Source organism: Hemicordylus capensis, chromosome 3 (assembly GCF_027244095.1).
Source record: "Hemicordylus capensis ecotype Gifberg chromosome 3, rHemCap1.1.pri, whole genome shotgun sequence".
NCBI classification, from domain to species: Eukaryota; Metazoa; Chordata; class Lepidosauria; order Squamata; family Cordylidae; genus Hemicordylus; species Hemicordylus capensis.
This window is the reverse complement of record NC_069659.1, coordinates 282,739,669-282,764,087: the sequence shown is the minus strand read 5'-3', so window position 1 is coordinate 282,764,087 and position 24,419 is coordinate 282,739,669. Positions and strand designations below refer to the sequence as shown.

The 24,419-nt window shown below is 44.7% G+C and overlaps 1 protein-coding gene across 6 annotated transcripts in view; it reads right to left on the bottom strand.

Moving 5' to 3' along the window:
• PCGF6 (polycomb group ring finger 6) overlaps nucleotides 1-24,419 on the bottom strand; it is a 67,623-nt gene that overhangs the window by 20,221 nt on the left and 22,983 nt on the right. For all 6 annotated transcript variants that reach the window (XR_008320099.1, XM_053311902.1, XM_053311903.1 and 3 more), the window contains 2 exons: nucleotides 23,099-23,197; nucleotides 4,339-4,425 (listed from right to left, as the gene is read on the bottom strand). Coding sequence is in view for 5 of the 6 variants with exons in the window: in XM_053311902.1 (XP_053167877.1) it covers nucleotides 4,339-4,425; nucleotides 23,099-23,197 (186 nt within the window). In the remaining variant the exon portion in view is untranslated. The remainder of the gene's footprint in view (nucleotides 1-4,338; nucleotides 4,426-23,098; nucleotides 23,198-24,419) is intronic.

The window sequence follows — 24,419 nt, the reverse complement described above, 5'->3', positions numbered from 1 at the left end:
TTCTGAACTGCTTAGGTGCTCTGCTGACACTGAACGAATATGAACCTCCACCCAAGCGAAGAGTAGGTTGTTCTCTCTCATAAGGGCCTGTGATCTTGATGGTTGACATGGGACTTGGCTGTCACATTGTCGGTCCTTATCAGGACATGCTTTCCCAGAAGTAGGTCTTTACACTGAAGCAAGGTCAGACGAACTGCCCTCAGCTCCAAGCAATGGGCTCCCCTGCCAGAGAGGCTTGCATCAGTGGTGACCACCACCTTGCATGGATTTTCAAGGGGAAGACCCTCCTCCATGGCTGGACATAACTACCAGAGGAGGGATTCCTTTACCTTGTGAGAGAGTTGAAGCAGCAGGTGCCTCTTTTCCATGATGGCTGACTGAAAAGGCAGGATGTTCCATTGAAGCGGTCTGGAATGCCACCTCACCCAAGGGTGCACTCCAAACAAGTGATAATCGACCCTATGAGCTGAGCCAGTCTCATTAGACTTGCCCTGTGTCTGGACAACAGGGGTACGATTGAGGCAACAATCTTTTGCTTGCATTCCAATGGAAGGGAGACAGTAGCTGCCTGTGTCTCGAATAGCGTGCCCAGATGCTAGAGGCGCTGTGATGAACGTAAATGGCTCTTCAGAAGTTTGACGATGAAGCCATGTTGGGAAGACAAGTGAATCAACAGATCATCCAAGATGGGCATGAATACCCTGGAGACAGACATGGGCAATCACTGCCACCAGCAACTTCGTAAAAAACTCGAGGCGCTGATGAAAACCCGAAGGGCAGAGCCCTGTACTGGTACTGCTGATGGTTGTAAGAAAATCTCAGGAAGCGATGAAAGGAGGAGTGAATGGGCATGTGTAGGTAAGCTTCCGACAGATCGATTAATGCCAGGACATCCCTGGGCTGGACTGCATCCTTGATCAACCTGAGGAGAATTCCATATGGAATGACCTTTTCTTCATGTATCTGTTGTACCTGTCTAAAACTGCTCACCAGGACCTATCCTTCTTTGGCACCAGAAAGAGCAAAGAATAGATGCCTGAATGTGATGTGATCGGTGGGACTGGCTCTAAATGTCCAACCAATGTTGAAAGGTCTGTTCCATCAAACTCCTTTGGATTTGACCATGGATATGGGCGTTATTAGGTGAAAATTGGGGGGAGGAGAAACAAAATCTATCAAATACCTTTCCTGTACAGACTGCAGCACCCAGCCATCGGGGGTGCTGTTCACCCAGGCCTCTGAGAAAAGGAGAAGCCTTTCACCAACTGGGATTGGGTCATTGCTTATGATTTTCCTGGGCTGAAGAGGAAGAAAAAGGTTTGCCCTGCTGGTTTCTGGAAGCACCTCTACCTCTATTGCTCCAGGGCTGTCTGCAGGCTGGCTTGAAGGTCAGTGCTCGATTGTCCCTAAAGTTGTCCCTGAATTGGTTGGTTGGAGACCAGTTGAAAGCTCTGTAGGGAAGAAAGGAAGACTGATAGGACGTGTTCCCCCAAAGGGCCTACGAAACTCTCTGCATCCAGTTAGCACGGGCTTCTGTTTATCTTTAGTTTCAGCCAACACCATCCCTAAAAATTCTCCCAACAGTTTGACTCCCCCATCCCTGGAAGTGAGTAGCAGCCAAGGTAACCTTTGATTCAGTATCGACATGCCAATTCTTTAACTAAAACCCCCTGCGCAATGCCATTCCAGACGCCATCACCCGTGAGGCATGCTGGCTACAATCCAGACTCAAATCAGCCATGAGAAAGTGGCTGCCATAGCTAACTTGACAACACGCAGGCACAATTCAATATTCTCCGGATATTGCACAAACTCCTTAGCCCAAAGAATAGATGCCCTCACAAAAACAGAGTTTGTGGCAGCTGTCCTGATAACAGTAGCAAACACATCATGACCTTTTCTGAGCAGATGGTCTGCTTTCTTGTCCTCTGGTGACCTCCATTGTTCGTCCCCCTTTTTATTCATCAGTGCTCCCGACATAAGCTGAGTCACAGGAGCGTCAACCAGAGGTACTGCTAATAGAGACATAATATTGTTAGGCAGGTTATAAAGCCTTTTTGGGAAAGCCAGAACAGGTTTGGAAGCAACTAGTGTACCCCATTCAGTCTGCATGATGTCCCTAAACAGAGTAGGAAAAGGCACAGTAGCAGCAGCTGCTGCTGTTGATGGAAATACCTCCTGATCCAGGCCTGACACGGTGGCGGTACCAGTTTCCTGAGCCACATCCTTAATAGCCCTTTTGGCCTTGGCCAATCACACTTCAATTTCAGCTGTAGTGATCAAGCATGTAGAATTAGGCCTTTCAGCAGGGGCCTGTTCACCGGACAATTCCCCCCACTCTTTCTCAGACTCTGATAACCGAGTATCTGGAGTCAGTGGCACTGAATAAGGCTGATGGCCTGTAGGTGGCACCAGTTGGCAAAGAAGGGCAGGTATAGGCTGCTGTCCTATAGGTGGAGCTGGCTGGCCAGGGAGTCCAGGCCCAGGAAAGTGCAGAAACACAAACATGTGTGAGTTTAGGAACTCTGGGCCCTTCAGATGAGGATGGTGAAGAGGAAAGTGTCACTCTTCTTTAGAATGGCAGTCTCCTTCATTTTGACAATAATTATTCCCTTCACCCATTGGAATAGCCTGTCTGGTGGGACTAGAGTCTAGAACCTCAGGGGTATACTCGTGAGTCAAATGGGCCGTAACCCAAAATTTGGCTTTAAAAAAAGCCAAATCTGGCAACAGAGGTCTGGGGATGAAGAAAAAGGATAGTCAGGATGTCTAAGTAGCACAGGGGCAGGCAGCTGTGACCCAGGTGCAGAGGGCCCAGGGGTAGCAGGAATGGCCAAGAGAGAAGAAGGGTCAGGCAAGGCAGGAGGGATGGAGAGGGGGCAATGAGGGAGAAACAATGCCAAGGCGCTGTTTTGCAATAAACCCGTCCAGCCACTTAGAAATATCAGGTGGAAACACTGATAGCACCCACAAGGCAGGAGCAGTACTCACATCCCTTCTCAGGAGGCAGAAGTGATGGTGCTGTGGGCAGTAGCAGAATTAAACCCTGTGGGGGGTCTTGCGCTGAAATCGGACCCTGAGCGGGAGTCATGCAGCAAAATTGCTGCCCATGCGGTGAAATGGCCCGTCCAGGCTTCACATTTCTGAATGGCACCACGATCACACACACGGCAGGGTTTCACAAGCTCGACTCCTGATGGGTATCAGCTGATGGGTGAAATTTCAGATCAAAATGGCTGGCGAAATTGCATATTCAAAATGGCTGAAGCTTTGGCAGGAGCTTTTGGCAGGAATCGGGAAGGCTGCTGTTTGCAAACCACCCGAATTTGCAGCCTCTCACTGAGGGGAGCCCGTCCCCCAGAGGTGCATATAGTCCTCATTTTCTTTTTAGCCTCCTCCGCCTCCTTCAGATGTTTGGTTGTTCTTGCCACCATTTTGGGAGGGGGGGGGTAGGGTACAGCTTGGCAGAAAAACAGCGGTAACAATTGTGTGGTTAGAAGCCCCAGCCCCTTCAGTCAGTGTGCCAGGCATGTGATCGCACTGAGGAAAAACCAAATGGAGACTGAGGAGATCACTCTCTTGGGGTCTCTGCTCCTTGATTGTGAACAAGGTTCCTCAGAAAGGGCACCTTTCAGCATGCTGCCTAAGTGGGAGACCTGCCTGATTGTGATAAATAGAGCCAGTGTCAAAGAAAATAAAAGATAAAATGATTTTTTACCTCACCAATTAGTAAATTAAAAATTACTTTAGTAAATTGCAATTAGAACAATAAAGGAAAGAAATAGCCTGAAAATAGCAAAAAAAAGAAAAAAAAGAGCTCATATCAAGAGCTGTCTAATGTAGCAAGACAGGATCGGAACTGGGGATTGAGTGACAGCTATTTAACCTAGCTACTAGCCGGCCTGAAATTTGATTGGTCCTGTCTCGGAGCATAGAGAAGCTGATAAACCCTTCACATTGAGGATGACCTCCCTATACCATAGAAAAACTGAAGAAAAGCATCAACTGTCACAGCAAGTTTCCCTAGCAAAATCAAAGCAGCTAACTACCACTTTGCAAAAGTACTGCTAGCAGATGTTTATGGTACCAGGTCTTTTATTTATTACATTTTTATCCTTCAAGGAGTAGTGTACATCCCTCCCATACACATTAACCTTTACAACACTCCTGTGAGGTTGATCAAGCTGAGAAATGGTGACTAGCCAAAGGTCACTAAGTAAGCTTGTGTGGGTTTGAACTGGAGCCTTCCTGGTCCTAATCCAACACTCCAACCACTATACCACACTGGCTAAAATGGAAGACATCTCATTGTCCTACCCATCTTCTGCATCAACTTACCTGCACCGCATTCTTTCCTAAAGCTAGTCTGATTTCCCTTAGAGTCTGGTAGTGTTCCAGCAGGTGATCACCACATATTATGTCTACCTGGAAATAAACAGGAGGGAAAAATAATTAGAAGTGTATCTTCCTTAAATATATAAGTTGGGACTGTCAAATTTTCATTCAGTAGCAGTGCAAACACATGTTCTGCACACACAATACACACACACACACACACAGTGTTTCCAGAAAGAACATAGGAAGCTGCCTTCTACCAAGTCAGACCATTGGTCCATCTAGCTCAGTTTTGTCCACACAGACTGCCAGCGACTTCTCCAAGACTGCAGGCAGGATTCTCTCTCAGCCCTATCTGGAGATGCCAGGGAGGGAACGTGGAACCTTTTGCATGCAAGCATGCAGGTGTTCTTCCCAGCATGGTCCCATCAATTTTAGGGGAGCAACAGCAGAAGAGACGGCATGCTCTCAGCTCTTGCCTGTGGGCTTCCCAGAGACATCTGGTGTGAAACAGGATGCTCGACTAGATAGGCCTTGGGCCTGATCCAGCAGGGCTGTTCTTATGTTCTAATATCTTACAGTGTTCCCACTTGTAGTCTCTCATACAAATGCAAACCAGGTGGACCCTGCTTAGCAAAGGGGACAATTCATGCTTGCTGCCATAAGACCAGTTCTCCTGAAGAGGGGTTCTTCAGCATCTCAAAACAGTTCTTCACACTCTAAGTCAAAAATCAGTCTGAGGATTTGGCAAGAGAGCTCTTCAAAAAGGGAAATTTATGTACAGTATTCAAGAACTGACTGCTTGCTTTACACTTGGCAGGTAAACATATGAACAGAACAAATCCATTTTGAAACATTATGACTCCCAACACACCATAAAACCACTCTTGCTTACACAAATCTTCCACTGTACACTTTTTTCTAATTTATTAATCCTGATGACAAATGCTGCCTTTTAGGCAGAATATTTGCTGTGAGAAAACAAATTACTTAGTCTTCAAATCGCAGCTGGTATTAAGTTTGTTAACATGGGCAGCTGTCTTAGTCCAAACACAATCTTAATTAAATACAGAATGTATTACTTCTGGAGTGCCAATTCCTGGAGGATCTATGTTCATGCCATTTGTAATCTTTACCTCATCTGACACTAACACTTAAATATACTGTTTATTGGCAACTAGACAAATACATATTCCCTTCGGACAAGCATTACATGTAACTACTGCATGATAATGCATAAGCCATCTGTATCACCAGAAAACAGCAGTTTCAAGTGATGCAACTGAACTGGCAGAATTGGCCATTCTCAGCTTATGCAGTGAGGACTGCATAATCACCACAAATAAACTGAGTACATGCCATAGAACACAACCAAACAAGTTATCTTCTGAGCAGACTTTCTGCATCTATTGGGGAGGATAAAAATGTGTCTTTTGAACCATGGAAGGTTGAAAAAAATCTTCTTTTCGACAGTTTAGAAAAGTGTTCTAGGCTAGCAGATCTCAAAATCACCTTCCTGCTTAATAAGCTATACTTAGGAGATGGTTGGGGGGTGGGGTGGCAGGGGACTGTATCCCAAGTTAAAAGCCAGGAATTACTCCTACGTCACCCCTGTAGCCCAGCCCAGGCCAGCATCAGCAAGAAATACCACTGCAGTAAAGACCTGGTTTTTATCTTCACTATATAAAATGTTCTTTCAGCTCATCCAATCAAGTAAAAAAAGCACTAACAAAATAAAATTCTTCCACTGGAGCTCTAAGTACAGTTGCTGAAGCCTCAAAGTTATGCTTTAAAGATAGCTTCTGTTTTTATATTTCAGCTGAATGTCACATCAAGTAGTGGGTAAGACTGTTTCCTACAATAATGAGCCACTGCCAAATCTATCTGGGAAGAGTTACACTACAGATTCTTGTTTTGTCAAAGAACAATGTTTAAAGGGTAGACTTGCTCAGCATATATCATGTTGGTCCTTCCCACTCTTCCTTCAACTGCTCAGAGATAACATCTAGGGCAGGGGTGTGCAACTCAAATTCCCCAGTAGGGTGGAACTAACTATGACTTGGTGTGAGGGTGCTGAGGTCAGTTTTCAGCACATTATTACTACATTAAAATAATTAATGAAAATGAGAGGGCAGAGGGTTTGAGTCAGGGGGGAAGGCAAGGGGAAAGGGCCCCTGGTGGCGCAGTGGTAAAACTGCCGCCCTTTAACCAGAAGGTTGCAAGTTCGATCCTGACCAAGGGCTCAAGGTTGACTCAGCCTTCCATCCTTCTGAGGTCGGTAAAATGAGTACCCAGAATGTTGGGGGGCAATATGCTAAATCATTGTAAACTGCTTAGAGAGCTTCCAGCTATAGAGCGGTATATAAATGTAAGTGCTATTGCTATAAAGAGGGATCATGTCAGTGGGCTCATGCCCAGGTGCAGAAGACATCTGGTCACAAGTAGCCAATTGCATTGAGCTGCTGCCCATGAGCTCTTCATGGCTCCTGCTGTTGCTGCAAGATATTCCCACCTGAGGGCCAGAGAAACACAGTTCCTGCGGGCCAGATCTGGGCCCGGGGCCTTATATTGTGTAGGCCTGATCTAGGGGAAGAATAATCTCTTCTTTAGAACTAAGGCATACACTTATGAACTGTCTGATTTGAGGAATAACTGGCTTGCTCAATAATAGAAATCCCCAGAATCTTTACAACTTTAGCTATAATGTTTGTCTCTTCCTAAAAAAGGCATCTTGCTTGAGGAGCAAACAAAGCCTGACATAATCAGTAGAACCAGAAAAACATCTGGTGACCTGAGGCAAGACAGTTGAGGAAAAAATCCAGGAAGACCTATTGCCCCCTGCTGGTCAGAGTGGATCATTACCCCATTTGGAATGGTGTGGGACAATTAGGCGAACCAATGATCCAGCTAAACAAATGGAGAGATAGTAAAGTTAAGGCAAAACTGAATGTGACTTCAACACTTCAATCTATAAGCAACTGACAGAGAGTTGTAGTTATTTCTTTTCCTGCTTCCCTCTTTATTAAAATGAAGTTTGCACATTTATTTTAACAGGCCAAAATTCCACTCAGTGGAGATTTGACGTTAGGGACCCACCAGCACGGCTGCACAACTTGAAAGGCAGCTACAACAGTGTAATGCAATAGGGGTGCTGCAAAACAGCTTAAAACAACTCCTCAGCAGTCACACAGCAAGAGCAGGTCCCTAACACTGACGTGAGTGGAATGATTTAAATATAACGTTGCATATTATTACTTCTGTTAAATGGCAATGCACACATGTTCACCTGCATTTTTAGATGGAACTAAGTGCAATTGTTACCATTATCTGTACAACTAGCAATCTTTCTTGTATTACTAGATTAAAACAACAAAGCCTTGCAGAACCTGCTGTAGCTAAAAAGAAGAGAATATGAAACCCAAGCTTGCTAATAGAGAGGCTATTAATCACTTAGCTGTAAAAAGCTATGACAACAATACTAGGCAGTCTTGAGAATTCAGAAGTAACCATTTGCTTAGAAATAACCTGATATGAACTCCATTGCTGCAGATCTAGATTTCAGATATTAAATGTTTCAGTGGCTTTAAATAAATAATTGCAAAGCAGCTTTCCTTCTACTTCCTCAAAGAGCTTGGAATACCAAATGCTTAATTTTGCTGCTTGTGTGCCAAGTCTGAAAGTTTCAATACTAATTGCTAGGGTAGGATTTAGATGAGAGCATAACCCAAGGGGGAGAAGTACAAAGAAAACAAAAGAAATTACATTTGTTCACAGCAGTCCCTTTTAGTTACATCTATGGAGTTAGTGATTATATCTATTATTCTCTCTGATATAAGGAAATGCATTGCAGATAAGTGAAGGGAGTCCTATCACCCAGCTGTGCTAAAAGTCTATTTTAGACTGGAACCAAATCAGTGCTAAAAGCTGGTGTGGCAAACATGAATATAATTAATTTGACCTTTGTAGAAATGGGGAAAACATGCTATTGCCATGGAATTGTCTCTGTTGCAGATATGAAAGTCCAAGAGAGAAAATGCACATTTCCACATATCATGACTGACTATATGCAAAAAATTATTTCAATGAATGACATAAGAGCATGCACACAAACAGAATAGTTTTTGCCTGAACTGAAATAAAAATAGATCAAAATCTATTGAGTGGCTCTGTTAGAAACCTTTCTCTGTGGAATAAAAGCTAAAGTTAGTGGGTAGAGCCTTCAATGTTTGATTTATTGAAAATATGGAATACATTAATTCAAGACCTATGCCCAGGTATCTCCTCTGGCAGGTGTATTTTATATGAGCAATGAGTCTGCATCTGTTAGCTGGAAAGAAATTTTATAGAACTGAACATTCCAATTACAGAGAGCAAAGTCTTCAACATTTCTAAGTTAGCCATTATGTAATAGGAAAGATGTGTAACAGCACTGTGAGGATTTTGACCTGTTCTGAACCACCAATTCTGCTGAAGGTGGATCTAAGTGTGCCGTCGAGTCGGTGTCAACTCCTGGTGACTACAGAGCCCTGAGGTTGTCTTTGGTAGAATACAGGAGTGGTTTACCATTGCCATCTCCTGCACAATATGAAATGATGCCTTTCAGCATCTTCCTATATCGTTGCTACCTGATATAGGTGTTTCCCATAGTCTGGGAAACATACCAGCGGGGATTCGAACCAGCAACCTCTGGCTTGCTAGTCAAGCCATTTCCCCGCTTTAGAAATGCACTATATGTCCAAGCTGGTTGGACATGTCCAAAAACCTCACTCATAGTATTTACACTGTATGTCATCAATCAGTATGAGTCGGTAATGATACGAAATGTTAAGGAGGGCCTGCACATGCTGATTCACCCCCAGCCCTGCACCCCCTTAGAGACAGCCCTGTGTTAGAACATGCTTGTTAAAAGTATTGGAAGTGGTTGCAATCCAGCATGCTAGCTTCATTCTTCCCCAACCTTCAAGTATTGTGAGCCATTCTGGGAGCAAGGAATATTTTCTAAAATGCTTAGTTCTCTATACCATTTTGAGAACTTGTTTGGTTGAAAAATAACTGAATGTATTTTCAACCACCACTACCACCCAACCAATAAGCCCCCCTCCACTAGGGATATGCACGGAACCGCAGGGCTGTGGTCTGCGCAACGCGGAGATGTGACACGCGTGCGGCGTGCGCACACACAAAAGGCTATCTGAAGCCTTTTGCTGCCAGAGGAGGAAGGGGCAGCAAGGAGGTATCCTGCCACCCCAAATGCTTGCTAAACGGGCATGTGCCGGTGGGGGACAAGCGGAGGGAGGAGTAAGTACACCCTCCCCCCACCCTTAAAGGGACTCCCACCCCAGCGCCCCAACCGCTGAACCGCCTCAAGGCCGGACCGGTCCGGAGGCCTGCAGAATGGCCTCCGGACTGGTCAGAGCACATCACTACCCTCCACCACTCCCTCTCTCTTACTTTCTGCTCTTTCTTTTCCATAGAGAGGAAAAAGACTCATTGCAAGTTGCGAGGGGAAGACCACATGGGTCAGGACACAGAAGGAAGAACAATCATTCTAAATCATTTTTTAAAAGTTAACAATATATCTCAGGCACAAACAAAGGCTTGGGGGGAAAACACAGGCACACACAAAGGGAGGCTTTCAACTGGGGATAGAATCTCTCTCTGTCACACACACACACACACACACACACACACACACACACACACACACACAGTGGGAAGCAGAGGAAAAAAACAGTAAAAACACACACAGGGGAAGAAATCACACACACACCCCAAACAGATAAGGGTTGTTTGATTGACTTTCCTTTTTACTTGCCCAACAGACAGACAAACTTCCAGCTCTGTTCAACAACAAAGTTCTGCATTAAGTGGCCGAGTGGGGGAAGAACACAAGAAGAGGACAACCAATCAGAGATGGCTGCTGCTGGTGGGAGAAGACAGGGCTAGTTTTTAACCCTTTCCCCCCTCTACAGTTGCTATGCTCCTGACTGAAAAATGAGAGATCGGGAGTCACAGAGAACTTGCTTTGGGGAGATTGCAGCTGAGGCAGTGGGGAGAGAAACATTTTTTGCGGGGCGGAATGACCCTGTGCCATGGGTCTGTAGAGGCAGTTTAGCTTAAGGTCTGAATTGTCAATGTATTAGCTTAAGACCTTTGCTTGAGAAAGGACCAAGATGTAGACTTAAAGAGTAGAGAGAAGGGAGCAAGGAGGTTTAAAAGGGATAGGCAGTTAGTATTACTAGTCCTGATCCACTGGTGTGTTGGTTACACTTGCAGGTTGGGGTGCACAGGTAGACTTCCTTACAAGGGGAAGGCAACGGAAAAGTTGGAAGAAAAAAGGGCGAGGAGCAAAGAGCTACCACTCAAACCCTGGAGAACCAGGCTAGAATAACAATCATTGGGAAAATGAAGTTCCAATTAAATAAAATTTGAGACACATGTTGCAGTTATAAATCTATGTAACAAAGTGGTGGCTGGTGGTTCCTGGGACTAGGGTGGTGGTGCTAGGCAGGGCAGGTGATAGTTGGAGCCACAGGCAGTGAAAGGTGGATCCAATTGTGGGCAGGTGCAGAGGTGGAGCCAGGACTAGGCGGTTGTCTTAGCAATAACTGGCAAAGTGCAGATTTGTAGTTAATAAGCGGGATCACCACACACACACTCTCTCTCAACTGCTCATCAGTAGAGATACAGAGAAATATGGAAAACATCAGTCACTTTATAGTGCTTAACAGGACTACAGTAGTGTGTAGATTTGTACCCAACACAGCAGGATCAAAAACACAAGCACACATACACACAGAGTAAAGGAACTGTACAAGCTACAAGTAGAGCCCAGCCCAGCTACAAAAGGCTGCTTCTGTAGAGAGTAAATGCATTCTGAAGTCACCAGGGCAGCGCTGTCCACCTGATTATTTAAAAAATGAATACTAATGAACAGCCAACAAAAACCAGAAATAGGTTTTTCTATTTAACCACCATGAGCCAAAGTGGTACAGTGGTTAGTGTGCTAGACAAGACTGGGGAAATCTAGGTTCAGATCCTCAGCCATGAAACTCACTGGGTGACTCTGGGACAGTTACTTATATGAGCAATGAGTCCCAGCATAACCTTCCTCACAGGGCTGCTGGGAGGGTAAATATAACCATGTGCACCAATCTGGGCTTCTTGGAGGAAGCACAGGCTAGACATGTAAAAGCAAATAAATTTATATAAATCCCAGGTAAAGCAGAGACCAGCTACAAAAGTGGAGAACAAATGCATTCTAAAGTTACAAGGGCAGCTCTGCCTGCCTATTTTTTTTTAAAAAATGCATACATAAACAATAGAAAAATCCCAGGTTTTTCAATTATCCTTGCTGCAGCGATGAATCATCTCATGTAACTTAGAGGACACCAAGGGAAACAAAGATGCAAGGGGAGACCTTCTCTCTACTCCATGCCTGCTGAACAGCTAGGTGCCACTCTCTGTCCACCATGTAGCCCAGGTGTCCATCCTAGCAAAGAACAAATGTTTTTAATAGAGATCACTTCCTTGATCCTTGCCCAATAAACCATAACCCCTAGTGGACATATTAAATGTCCACTAGTGGACACAATCCAGAGAAAACCCTGGTTAGCTCTCTGCATAGCAAATGAATTTTTAAAATTATTTTCCTTCCAGCAGAATCCATTCCTTCTCTACATACACTACACCCATATGGACAGCCAATTCTGCAATTAATTGAAAAGCAGTTTGGACTCAGAAATCCATGCATATGCCCTAAAAGAACTTTCTGGCTTCTTATGCCAGTTTTTAATCTAATTAGCCCAGTCTTACAGTTTGCTGTTAGTTCCAGTGTTTTATGGCATGTCATTTTGAGAATGGCCATAATGCTTTGCATACAGATCAGAGAGCAAGGAAGAGGAAAACATTCCTCCCCTCCAAACACAAACAAGCCAGCAAAAGACCAGACATACCAAAAGCCTGCCTGCCTGCCTGCCTGGTGATTGGATTCTTCTGAGTAATGTTTTATAGCTGCTTCCCTCATACACACAAGGAAATAAGCAGATTTAACCAAAAGTGTATTCAACACCAACTCTATTTTCTCCTTCCCTTTCCCTTCCTTTTCCTCCTCCCCCAAACTCTCTACAGGATCCCCCTTGGGACAAATGTCCAAACAAACTGCAAAAGATTACTGAACAGAACACAAGTAGTTAAAAGGTGGGGGGGAAAGACTTCCCTACCCTCTGGGCACTCTGATTGGCTGTCTGAGGAATCAATCAGCATGATGCCTTCCGAATGGTGCTCAGGGTGTTTTAAGCTCCACCTATCTTCTAAAAATAAAGGCAAGGCTTATAATTGGCTCCTGCCTCATTAATATTCCAATTTGAACAACTCTGTGTGTTCCTATTGGCTTTTGCAACATTTTGGTACCATAGCCTACCCTACCTAAACAGGTTGGGGCCAGGCTTCAGGCACAGAAGAGGCACAGACAGGGAGGCAGTCAGAGAAATGGTCACAAAAGATATACAGAGGAGGTAAAATGACTGACATATTTTCAGGTAGGTGCCATCCACTCTGCCTTCAGGTAAGAGCCACCACTGATGTAGCAGGTATAAAACTAATCATTCCCTCAGACATTAAGATCAGGACTTTAAAACAACAGTAATAAACATACTGCCAAAATATGGGAACAGAGTAAATCAAGGCTCTCTAGGGCTGTGTCCTAGCAAATAATTCTCCTGGGCCCAGTCCCAAATAAGCTGGGTCTCCTGGGTCACATATCTGGAACATGAGTTCACATTCATATTTATGTTCCAAGTGTAGGTTGTGGCACAAAAGGTTTTTAAACTGTAGTGCATTTTTAGTAGCATGGACAGCAAATGAATATGGTAGATAAGTTTAGTAGCTCCCTTTCAGCAAGGAGTTGGGTACTTAAAATATGCAATGCCACTTCTTTCTCATCAAAGAAAACCACAAACTCGAATAAATAAATAAACTAACCAAGTCACAAATTAGCCTTTTAGCAGTAGCCCCGCCCCCAATGACATATCTGTCACCACAGACATACCTCCCTCAGTTGGTGACTGCCACAATCAACAAACAGGATGGTGACTGCTACAGCGGGGAGGAGGAAGAGTTGCGTGAAGGACAATGGACCACCACAAGAACTACTGTTTACAGATAAGCAACCTGACTTTCTTGGTAGTGGTCCTATTGTCCTCCACACTGTGGAGACTAGCAAACTACTCACCAGGATGGTGGGAGAAGCGGGTATCTACGACATGATCGTTTCCAAGACAACTGTCCCAAACTGCGAATGCACCCGTGACCTGGTATCCAAGGCGTAGTGGCGGACAAAGGACAGTGATCCATTCCAAGTAGCTGCTCTACAGATGGCATCACTCCATGAAGGTAAGCCGTAGAGGTGGCCATGGCCCTTGTTGAATGAGCCTTAATGCAAGGTGGTGCCTGCTCTACCACTAAAGGTATGCTTATTTTACTGCAGATGTGATCCAGGCGGATTGTTTCTGAGAGGAAGCTTGTTTCCCTTTATTGGGAGCAGGGTAACAGACAAATAAGGAGTCTGGTTGACAGAACAGCCGCATGCGATGGAGGCAGAAGGAAAGGCAATCAAGACCAGCAAAGTCCCAAGGAGGCGGCAGTCTCGGTGTTGGAGGATATTGACCAAATAAACCTTTAAACAACTTTTTAACAGGGTCCAAAGAAAAAATGTGGACAAAGTAGAGGTTCTGGGAGAGATCCTACTGCATGGGGAACCAGGGGGAAATCAGAATGCAGTCCGTCTGGTCCTCCTTGGTTTTCCTTAGCGCCTGTGGGATGAGAGGCAGTGGGAGAAACAAGTAGAGAAGGCCTTTCTCCCATGACAGCAGGAAAGTGTCCCCTAGAGAATTCAGGCCATGGTGTACCCTGCTGAAAAATCTTACTCATTTTGCGTTCTCCACTGACACGAATAAGTTCATCTCTGGAATACCTCAGCGATCAAATAGAGTCTGGACCACTGTTCTGTCTAGAGACCACTCAGGTGACTGTGCATGTCGGGTACAACAGAGAGTCCGCGCAGATGTTTTCTTTTCCTGAGATATGCATGGCTGATGGCCAGATGTGATGGTCTATGCACTAAGCCCATATGTCCATAGCCAAGTGACACAGGGAAGGTAATTGAATCCCACCTTGCTGGTTCAGGTAGGACACTGCTGTGACATTGTCCATCATAATTTGGATGGAGGAACTGCCCAGCAATGGAAGGAACACCTTCATAGCTTTCCAAATGGCCAAAAGTACCAATCGGTTGATATGGAAACAACCTTCTTGCTCGCTCCAGAGTCTAGCCACGCTGTGGTTTGCACAGTGTGCGCCTCAGCCCTGACTGGAGGCATCCATCATGATAGTTGCTGAGGCTGATGGTTGACTGAACAATCTGCCCACAACCAAATTTGGGAGCCTGGACCACCAGCAAATGGAGCTGCGGACAACTCCTGGCAGAAGCAGGTTGGTGTCTGGATGGTTGTCCTGTGGAGAGAAGACAGACAGGAACCATTGTTGTAATGGACACATCTGGAGGAACACCAGATACAGGATACTGGTGGTAGAAGCCATAAACTCCAGCATTTTTTGGTACGGATCGCGCCGAATGCTACTCAGACAAAATCTTGTGAGCCATGGCTCTGATGTCTGTTCTCCTTTGAGGAAGAGAAGCAAGCATCTCTTGAGAGTTGAGAATAATGCTCCAAAATTCTGTAGTCCTTGTGGGCCTTAATTTTGATTTCTCCCAATTCACGCAGAATCTCAGCCTGCCCAGAAGGTCCAGTGTAGTTTGAATATAAAGATGCAATTTTTCTTTGTTCTGCACCACCAAGAGCCAGTCGTCCAAGTACGGAAAATCCCGAATGGCTTGCTGATGAAAGTGAGCCACAACTACAGACCTGGTTCATTTGCTGGTCCCACAGACAATATTTTTGGGGTTTCTGCTGGTAAGATTGGATTCCCATCGACTTCACTGTCATTTTGAGTTTGTAGATTCTCTCCAATGAGTTATCTGCCTCCTTCCCAAACAGATTATCCCCGTCAAAGGGAAGGTCCTCAGTCTGGAGTTTGGCCTCGAGGCTAAGGGAAGTAGACTTAAGCCATGCATGTAAATGCAGGGCTATGGCAGCAGCCATGGCACAGGAACCACAGTCCACCTCATGTCTTGCCAAGTGGAATTGTTGCTTTGAAACTTGCAAACCCTCAGAGAGAAAAGTCATTGCTGCATCTTTACAGTCAGCTGGGAGCTGCTGGAGAAAGGGTTCCAGTTTTTCTAGAATTAAAATGTGTGTAGTAGGCCATGCACCCTTGATAGTTTGCTATGGGGAGCTGTAAGCTCACCGTGGCATAAACGCGCTTCCTCAACGAGTCCATCTTTCCCCCAACTACATCTGAAGGGGCAGACCATTTTTGTTTCGCGCCATGCTCAGTTGGCTCCACAATCTGGGTAGGTTTAGCCGGAGGCACATTAAGATGGGACTTGCTACTAATGGCAGCCTTCCCCTTGCCAGCTTTCTTGCGCTTCTTAGTGTTAGGATCCAAAGGCTCTCAACTGGGGGATTTGGATCTGGACCGGGATTGGGGCCCATACCTTTTCTAGGCTATTATGCCAGTCACTTTCCCCTGGGCTCCAGTAACGCCTCCTATGGTGTGCAAAGGATGCTCTGGGCTCCATCAAAAAATAATCCACATGTAGTCTCTCATAGGCATAATCGATGTAGCTTGGGGACCAATGACAGTGCCACTCCCCGATGTTGTGGGGAGGTGAGTAAGGTTGCGGTACCAGGTGATGCGGTGGGCTGTCTTGGATCTCAAAGCCGCTGCTTGTTTTCTTCGGTTGGTTTCCGTTGATTTGAATGAAATTTGCCTTTTTGTTGGTTACTGCGCTTATTGTAAGGCTGGTACGATTTGCGGTAGTCGAGGCGATCCTGCTGCCTATATGTAGGACACGGGCGATAAAAGGATCTTTGTTTATTCCCATACGATGTTTAGGCAGAAGTGGAAGTAAACGTTTTAGCTGTAAATTTTGATTTTTTTCATTTTTTCCATGGTCGTGTCTGTCTCCTCGGAGAACAGGCCTTTGCCATTGAAAGGCAGTCCCTCTATCTTGTCCTTCATGTCCTGCTGAAGGGAGGTAGACTAGGGATGTGCGAACCGGTTCGGATCCGGTTCGGAGGTTCAGATCCGAACCGAACCACCCCCGGTTCGGTTCGAATCCGAACCAAACCAGGGGTGGTTCATTTCGAACTGGTTCGGACCGGTTCAGACATCTGAAAATTGGTAGGATGGTAGCTGGCACCCAGGGGTACCTGTCACCCAAACCCCATGGAGAAAAACCTTAAAGATGCATAAACTTCAAAAATCACTTAAAAATCACCCCTTTGCCCAATTCCTTTCAAATAATTCTGATAGCTTCCTTGCCCACCCTAGGAACTACCACCCACCACACTGCACTCTACGACACCCCTTTCGCCCCCGACATGAAGCTATACATTTGCTGCAATCCTAATTATTCTCTATGAGGAATTCAAAAATACTTTAACAATTCACCAATAATCAGAGGAGTGTCCAATTGCCTTGGGAATTTTTGGGTGGTAGGCACCCCGTCTGTCTACCACCCACCCCGCTTTTGTGCTCCTAGGTGCTCCACAATAGGGGATATGGACTGGTTCGGGTCCCATTATACTCTATGAGAAAAATAATTAAAAATATTTCAAATATTCATAAAAAATCACAGAGGTGTCTGATTGCTTCAGGGTTTGCATGGTTGTTGGCACCCATGGGTGCTCCACAATAAGGAATAATGGCCTGGTTCGAGTACCATTATATCCTATGAGAAAAAAATATAAATAATTTTCAAAAATTCATAAAAAATCGTACGAGTGTCTGATTGCTTTGGGGTTTGGGTGACAGGTACCCCTGGGTGCCAGCTACCATCCTACCAATTTTCAGGTGTCCGAACCATCCTAACCTGTCCAAACCGAACCAGGGGGTGGTTCAGACAAAACCAAAACCGAACCACCCCCTCCTGGTTTGGACCCGGTTTGGATCTGAACCGAACCGGTTTTGTGCACATCCCTAAGGTAGACCGAAGCCATGCTTGGCGTCTCAGAGTTATTGCTGTGGTAATTGACCTGGACTCTGATTCAGCCAGATGTTTAGCTGTACTCAGTTATTGGCAGGTGAGGTCTGCTGCCTTTTGTAACGTCTTGCAGAATTTTAGTTTCAGTTCTTCCGGGGTTAAAGCATCCCAATTTTTTTCCAAGTCTTCCCAAATGCAATATCCGTATTTTGCCATGCAGGCCAAATAATTTGCCACTTTTACAGAAAGACAGGATGTAGAATATAGCTTTCTGCCCATGACATCCAGTTTTCTTCCTTCTCTATTGCCTGGGGTAGTATGTCTTCTCCCTGACTTGGAAGTGGTTGCACAGTCAATTACTAACGAGTTGGGGATAGGGTGTTTGAATAGATACATATTATCTTGCTCCTGTACGTGGTAGAGTCCCTCTAGGCGCTTTGACGTAGGAGCAGACGTATGAGGAACTTGCCAAGCACACTGTGCCGCGTTAGATATTATGGGTAGTAGCGGCAAAGCGACAGGCTGGGAAGACTGAGATCGCCGCATGAAATTATAGACTGGATCATCTATGGTTTTCAGATGAGAAGAGAGATCCAGACCCAATGCTGATGCCATCTGCTTCACATGCGAGTGATATGCTTTAAGTTCTTCAGTTGGTGATACACGGGCTGGAGTTGCCACATCTGGAGAAGGATCAGCCTTTACTGTTTCAGTATCTGACTAGAAATTGGAGGAGCCATGGTGACTACCACATGAGTCGCTGTCAGAAGGAATTGGACTAGAAGGTGGGACCCCTGGTGAAGTCGGACGAGGAGAAGGTGGTATTGCCAAAGACTCAGTTTGTACTGCCGAGTTGGTAGACGGCTGTAGTCTGGTTTGAGAGCCTCTATTAATAACAATCATGTGAGGCGTCTGAGTAGAAGTTGTTTTAAATACTTTAAGGAGTAAGGTCTGGGTTTCTCCCGTTGCCAGTGGGCGTATTTGAAGCAGAGTAGCTTCTGGCTCAGGTCGATGCAGTGCCCAGTCACCAGAATGGCCAGTTGTTGTATTTACGGATCTCCACACCCTATCCTCCTGGTAGTCATACGCGAATCCCAGCGAAGCCGTTTCTGTCGACGGAGACACAGCATGGCTAAATCCGCATGTGTGCCACGAAGTAGAATTGGTGAGCTGCGTAGACGTCAGAAGCCCAGGAACTGGGGCCGAAGGGAGTGCCCCGCTATCATCCGAGTGTGGAAACCCATGGAAAGTCGAGGGGGTAGCTGTTGTGGAATCAAGCATTTTCAGAAGGGGATCTAGTGGAGCCGGTTCCCCTTCTGAGATATCATCATCTTCCAGAGAGAAGGTCATCGGGACCTGGAATCGAGGAGTCACTGTGGTCATAATTGCAGGCGTGTTCAACATCGACGGACAGTCACCGTCTCTGGACGTCAATGGAGAGCGGATCGGAGTCATCGCAGGTCCTAGATCTCGAGATGATGGGATTTTAGGTACCAATGTCGACGGGGTCTTTTCTGCTGACTCCATCGATATCGATGGCGCTCTCGGCATCGAAGGCGAAATCTCTCTCGGCATCTACACCGATGCCCCCGATGTCGAAGCTCCATCTGGTCCCAGTATCGACGTCGATGGAGCGGTATCTTTCGATATCGACATAGGAGTCGATGCTGTCGACGTTGACGGAGCAGTATCCTCCGGTATCGACATAGAAGACCATGTTTGCGGCGTCGAGGGTCGCGTCGGAGCCTATTTCTTAGATGTCGAAAGAGCATCCAGCTCCTGAGCCGAGCTCGGTGATGAGGTGGAAATCAGCAATCTTTTGGAGCGTTTTTCGGTGGACGCCATTTTGTCACCCGGCCTTTTCAAGGACTTAGTGGTCTTACTGGTGGGCGTAGAGGTTTTAGACTGGGCCGAACCCAGAGCCCTCAAGCCTTGTGGAGATTTAGTTGATGTAGAGGGGGCAGATAACGCGTCGTCATATAGAGCCGCTCTCAAACGAAGCTCTCTATTCCTCCTGGTTTGCTTATAGAAAGATAGGCAGATTTTGCAGGTCAAGGTTAGATGGGCCTCCCCCAAACATATCAGGCACAGATTGTGGCCATCCTGAGAGGGCAATTTCGCATTACACTTAGTGCAGCGCTTAAATGTCTTTTTTCCCTTAGGGGTGTCCATCGTACTCACTCCTTTAACCAGTCCACGTCAAATAGCCTAAAATCCGTCCCCTCCTTCGACGTCTTGAAAACAGCGCGCAACAGCAGGTCCAGAAAAACAGTCCGAGGTCAATCCAACAATTCTAACAATGCCAAATCCGAAGTAAAAAGAGGAGTCAGAAAACGGTCCGAGGTCAAAAACAGTAGAACTATTAGCAATAGCAAGGAACCAATACTAAGGAGCTGCAGAAATCACGAGTGATCCCTACGGCGGTCAAAAAGGAACTGAGGTGCCTGCACTTCCTCCCGCCTTAAATAGCCATGTGGTCACGTGGGGCGGGGCACAGGCGCTGAAGAGGAGCTGTAGAACTCGATACCGAGAGGCTTCCGCGCAGGCGCAGAACCCACTCTAATGGTTTCAACGGATCACGAACCAGATCAGGTACAATTGTAGAGACACCTCAACAATGTAGTTTGTGATATCATCCATTCTGATCCAAAATGGTGGACGCGTAAACTTTGGAGACACTAGTGGACTAATCTGTGAACCGCCTAACCGATTTGAACCAAATTTGCTACAGTTGTAGAGACACATAGGGATGTCCAAATGGAGTGGTGTGTGATGCTGTAATCCACTCCAATTCAAGATGGCCAACACATGAACATTTGAGGTGCAAGCGGGCTAACTTGTGAACCGCCTAACGGATTTGAATTAAATTTGCTACAGCAGTAGGGACACCTCAGCGATGAAGATTGTGACAATGGCATCAAACCCAATTCAAGATGGTGGACACAAACCTTTGAGGCGCAAGTGCACTAGCTTGTGGACAGTCTAACTGATTTGAACCAAATTTGCTACAGCTGTATGGACACATAGGGATTAGTTTGTGATGATGTCATCCACCCTGATTCAAGATGGTGGACATGTGAACTTTTGAGGTGCACGTGCACTAACGTAAGGATTATCAAACTGAGCTGAACTAAAATTTGGTACAGCTGTAGTTTGGTACAGGGACACCTCAATGGTGTAGTCTATGATGATGTCATCCTCCCTGATCCAAGATGGCGGATGCATGAACATTTGAGGTGCAAGAGAACTAACTTGTGGACCTTGATTTGAACCAAGTTTAGTCCAGTTGTAGAGACAGTGAAAGGAAAGTAGGCTGATTAGTTCTTACTAGAAACGACTTGTTTCTTAAAGTTCTCAGTCCCCCTGCCCAAAAAGTCCTTGAACCATGGTTTGTGCACATCCCTAACTAAAATGTCTGGATTTTAGCTGAACTTTTTGTGAACTTCAGCATTTGCCCCAAAACACTACCTCTCAAATAGTTACTGGATGTGTCTATGGCTCCTTCTTGCTATTGTTGCTTGGATGAATTCCAGGTTTTTGCAGCCCACTCAAGGAGTTCTGCTTGCAGCTACCTGAGCCTGGCTCCTACTGCAATGCCTCATAATACATCTCATATAGTCCTTAGGGTTTCCTGGTAGTGAGGAATGGTTTTTCGGGGGGTTCAGTGAGCTAAAGAAGGGAAGATCAGTTGCAAGAATGACAATATGCAAATACTATTCAGGATACAACTCTATATATTAGCAGTTGGAGCAGCAGAAGCACACACACATTGTCCACCTTTGCTTCTTCCCATAACATTAACATTCCAGTGAGTTCCTTCTAGTGAACAAGCGACACAGATTTTCCTACCCAGTCTAAATACAGAGAATAAAGAAGAGAGAGAAGTCAAAGATAAAATCAAAGCTTTGAGCTTGTTCAACAGGGTGGATGGCAACACTGTCAATGTATGAGGAGAGAGGGCCAGAAGGAGAGTGGCAAGATGAGAAGTTATGTTTTGAACATACTGACTTTGAGACAAAGTAGCATCTAAGAAGAAATGTCAGACAGCTGGATACACAGCACTGGATAGAGACAGAATGTTCTGGGGCAGAGACACAGAGATAGTTGTCATCAGCTAATGTGTTGTGAACCACCCTGAGCAGTAGTGTACTGGAGGGCTGGGGTATAAATATTATTATTATTATTGTTGCATTTATATACCGCCTTTCGTTAAAAGACACCCCCAAGGCAGTTTACAAAAATTAAACCATACAATAAAAAGACAATAAAAGTATTAAGCTAAAAAAATATATAAAACAAACCAAATTTAAAAATCTATAAAATACAAGCATAAAAACGATACAACAGGTAAAAACACATAGAAGCAGCAGTAAAAACGATTATGTAAAAGCCTGGATAAAAAGCCAAGTTTTAACAAGCTTTTAAACAAGTTTTAACAAAATAGTGTAGTGCTGAAAGCCATGGGATTTGATGAGCTTACCTAAGGGCAGCATGTAGAGCAGGGCTGATGAACTTTGATCCTCCTGCTGTTTTTGGACTACAATTCCCATAATTCCCAACCATAGTGGCTATTAGCCAGGGTTTATGGGAGTTGCAGGCCAACATCTGCAGGAGGGACGAAGTTGTGCAGCCCTGATGTAGAGAGAGAATAGCAGGAGACCAAGAACAGACCCCTTAGGGGCTCCTGTCAACTAAAATGTCATACAGATCTATTGCCCAAGAATAAACATGGGTGTTGGATGCAATTCTGCCCAAGTATGGGGTGTAGTGGAAGTTTCCTTGCACCATGGAAAAAATAGCACTGAGCCAAAAGAAAAAGAAAAAACAAACAAGCTAACAAACAAAAATACCAGGGACAGAGCACAGAAGGAATGCTTCATAAAAACACTGCTCCCTCCCTTTTAGCAGTTGTTCAGGGAAGGCTGTGAAGCAGAAGGAAAAGATGTTTACCAATTCAGTCAGGGCAGGAAGCGTTGCTCCCCCTTTGATTTGGCTTAATGACATCATCATGTAGCCAAATTTGGTTGGTCAAATGTGGTTTCATCCGAAAGCCTATTCAGATCGATGCAGTGCTTCCTGCTCTTACTTGGATTAAGTTCTATAATGCTGTCATGTAGTTAAGTTGAATTGGCTGTGTGATATCTGCAGAAATCATCTCAAGGAAGGAGCACCCCCTTTTAAGAAAGAGTGTCAATGTTGAAGATTGGGGAAAGACACAGCAGCAGCAACAGCATATATAGGAAGTAGGTGAGGAAATGTTTCATGAAACTCCCCACTAAAATCTCTGCATTACACTCAAAGTTTTCATGGGTGGATATTAGCAAAATCCTAGTAAAAAGTCTATCTGAAACCATTTAAAAAGAGCAAGCTTCAGATTTTATTATTCCCCAGTAACTTTAACTCTTGTAATGCAACACCATATTTTATTCTCTTATTTTCCTGCATTTTCTTGCTGCCGCAGTGTGTGTTATACAGTGTTTTTGATGCAAGAAGTTTGGCTTTTTCAAGATATAGAATGCTCTTTGAATATCAAAGCATCAGAGGAAGAACTGTGGAAACCTCAGCTGCTTGCTACTAGTAAGCAGATATTTACAGATGTGGCTGAGGAAGGATGTCACAGTTCATAGTGTGGAGCAAACAAGTACCATAGCATACCTGACAGCCAGGATCAAGATCCATCTTTCTTCGGAGGAATTTCTCCACATGTCCAATTGTTGCCTCTCCTGAAACTCGTACAAACTTCTTTTCCAGTGGCTGCAGGAAGGGAGCAGAAGATTTCACACTGTTAGGCTACATAATAATGCGGGGGTAGGGGTGGAATTAATCAGGATCTTTTAGAAGTACTCTAGCTCACTTATACTCCATGACTCCACAGTAGTAACAACAACAGACCACAAAGAACAAAATCAGTAAGCCAAATGTACATATATGCACTTTAGTCCCCTTTCCTCAACAATGAGAAAAATCAGCTAAAGTGGTTCATGGATTGCACTGCAGTGCACAATTCAGTTATTTTTCCTTCTTTGTCCACACATGGAAGCTATGACAATCTCCCTCAAAGACTGTTGTACTTTTACATCTATCAAAGATATTGTTTCAAGAAGTTACTCTTTACAGTCCTGCCAAAGCTTGTTTTACTGTGTTCGGCTTCTTAGCATTGTTTCCTCAGTGACTAAAGCAGCTGTAAATCTAAAGTTCAAGACAAGATCTGAAAGAAAAGAGACAGAACCCTGTACTCTTAAAAATTCAGATTTTCTAAAAAAATGCTTTTCTCTAGTCAGATGTTCTTGATACAAATATTAATAAAATCCGGCAGATTTTATATTAATGATGTTTTTATTTTTTTGAAGTTGATTATGAACTTAATTGCATATTTAAGAAGTTTGTTAAAACAGAGGTAACCAAGCTTTGAGTTATTTTCTCTAAATAAAATAGATTTCTGAGCTTGTTTGCTATGCTGAGTGTGCTTTGGAAAGCATACCTTGAATCTGAATGATCACAAGTGGTTTTTGTTTACCTTCAAGAAAATAATACTTGGGGGTAGCAGAAAAGGTTAAGTGGAGAGTCTAAAAATGATAAGAAGATAGATCTGTAATCCAGAGTGCAGCAGGAGGACTAGGAAAAACCAAGGGTTTTAATCACTACTCTTAACACTTTCTTTCCAGTCACCTAAAGTATACAGTCTGCCAAGGAGATTAATCAAATATCACAACTACAGAATCTACTTGATACACCCATTTCAGAATATAATACAGCTCCATGATCTTTCAGCCTTATGTGGGTTGTTCAGTCTCTAGAACATGAAGACAAAAGTTTTTTCCTGGTCAGCACACAAGAAGGGTCTGGGAGGAGAGAAAATTATAGGGTGCAGGGTAAAGAGGAGCAGCTAGAATATCTGAACTCATTCGTGTGTGTGCGCGCGCGCACACACACACACACACTCTCTCTCTCTCATATGCTGTTAACACTGTAGCTC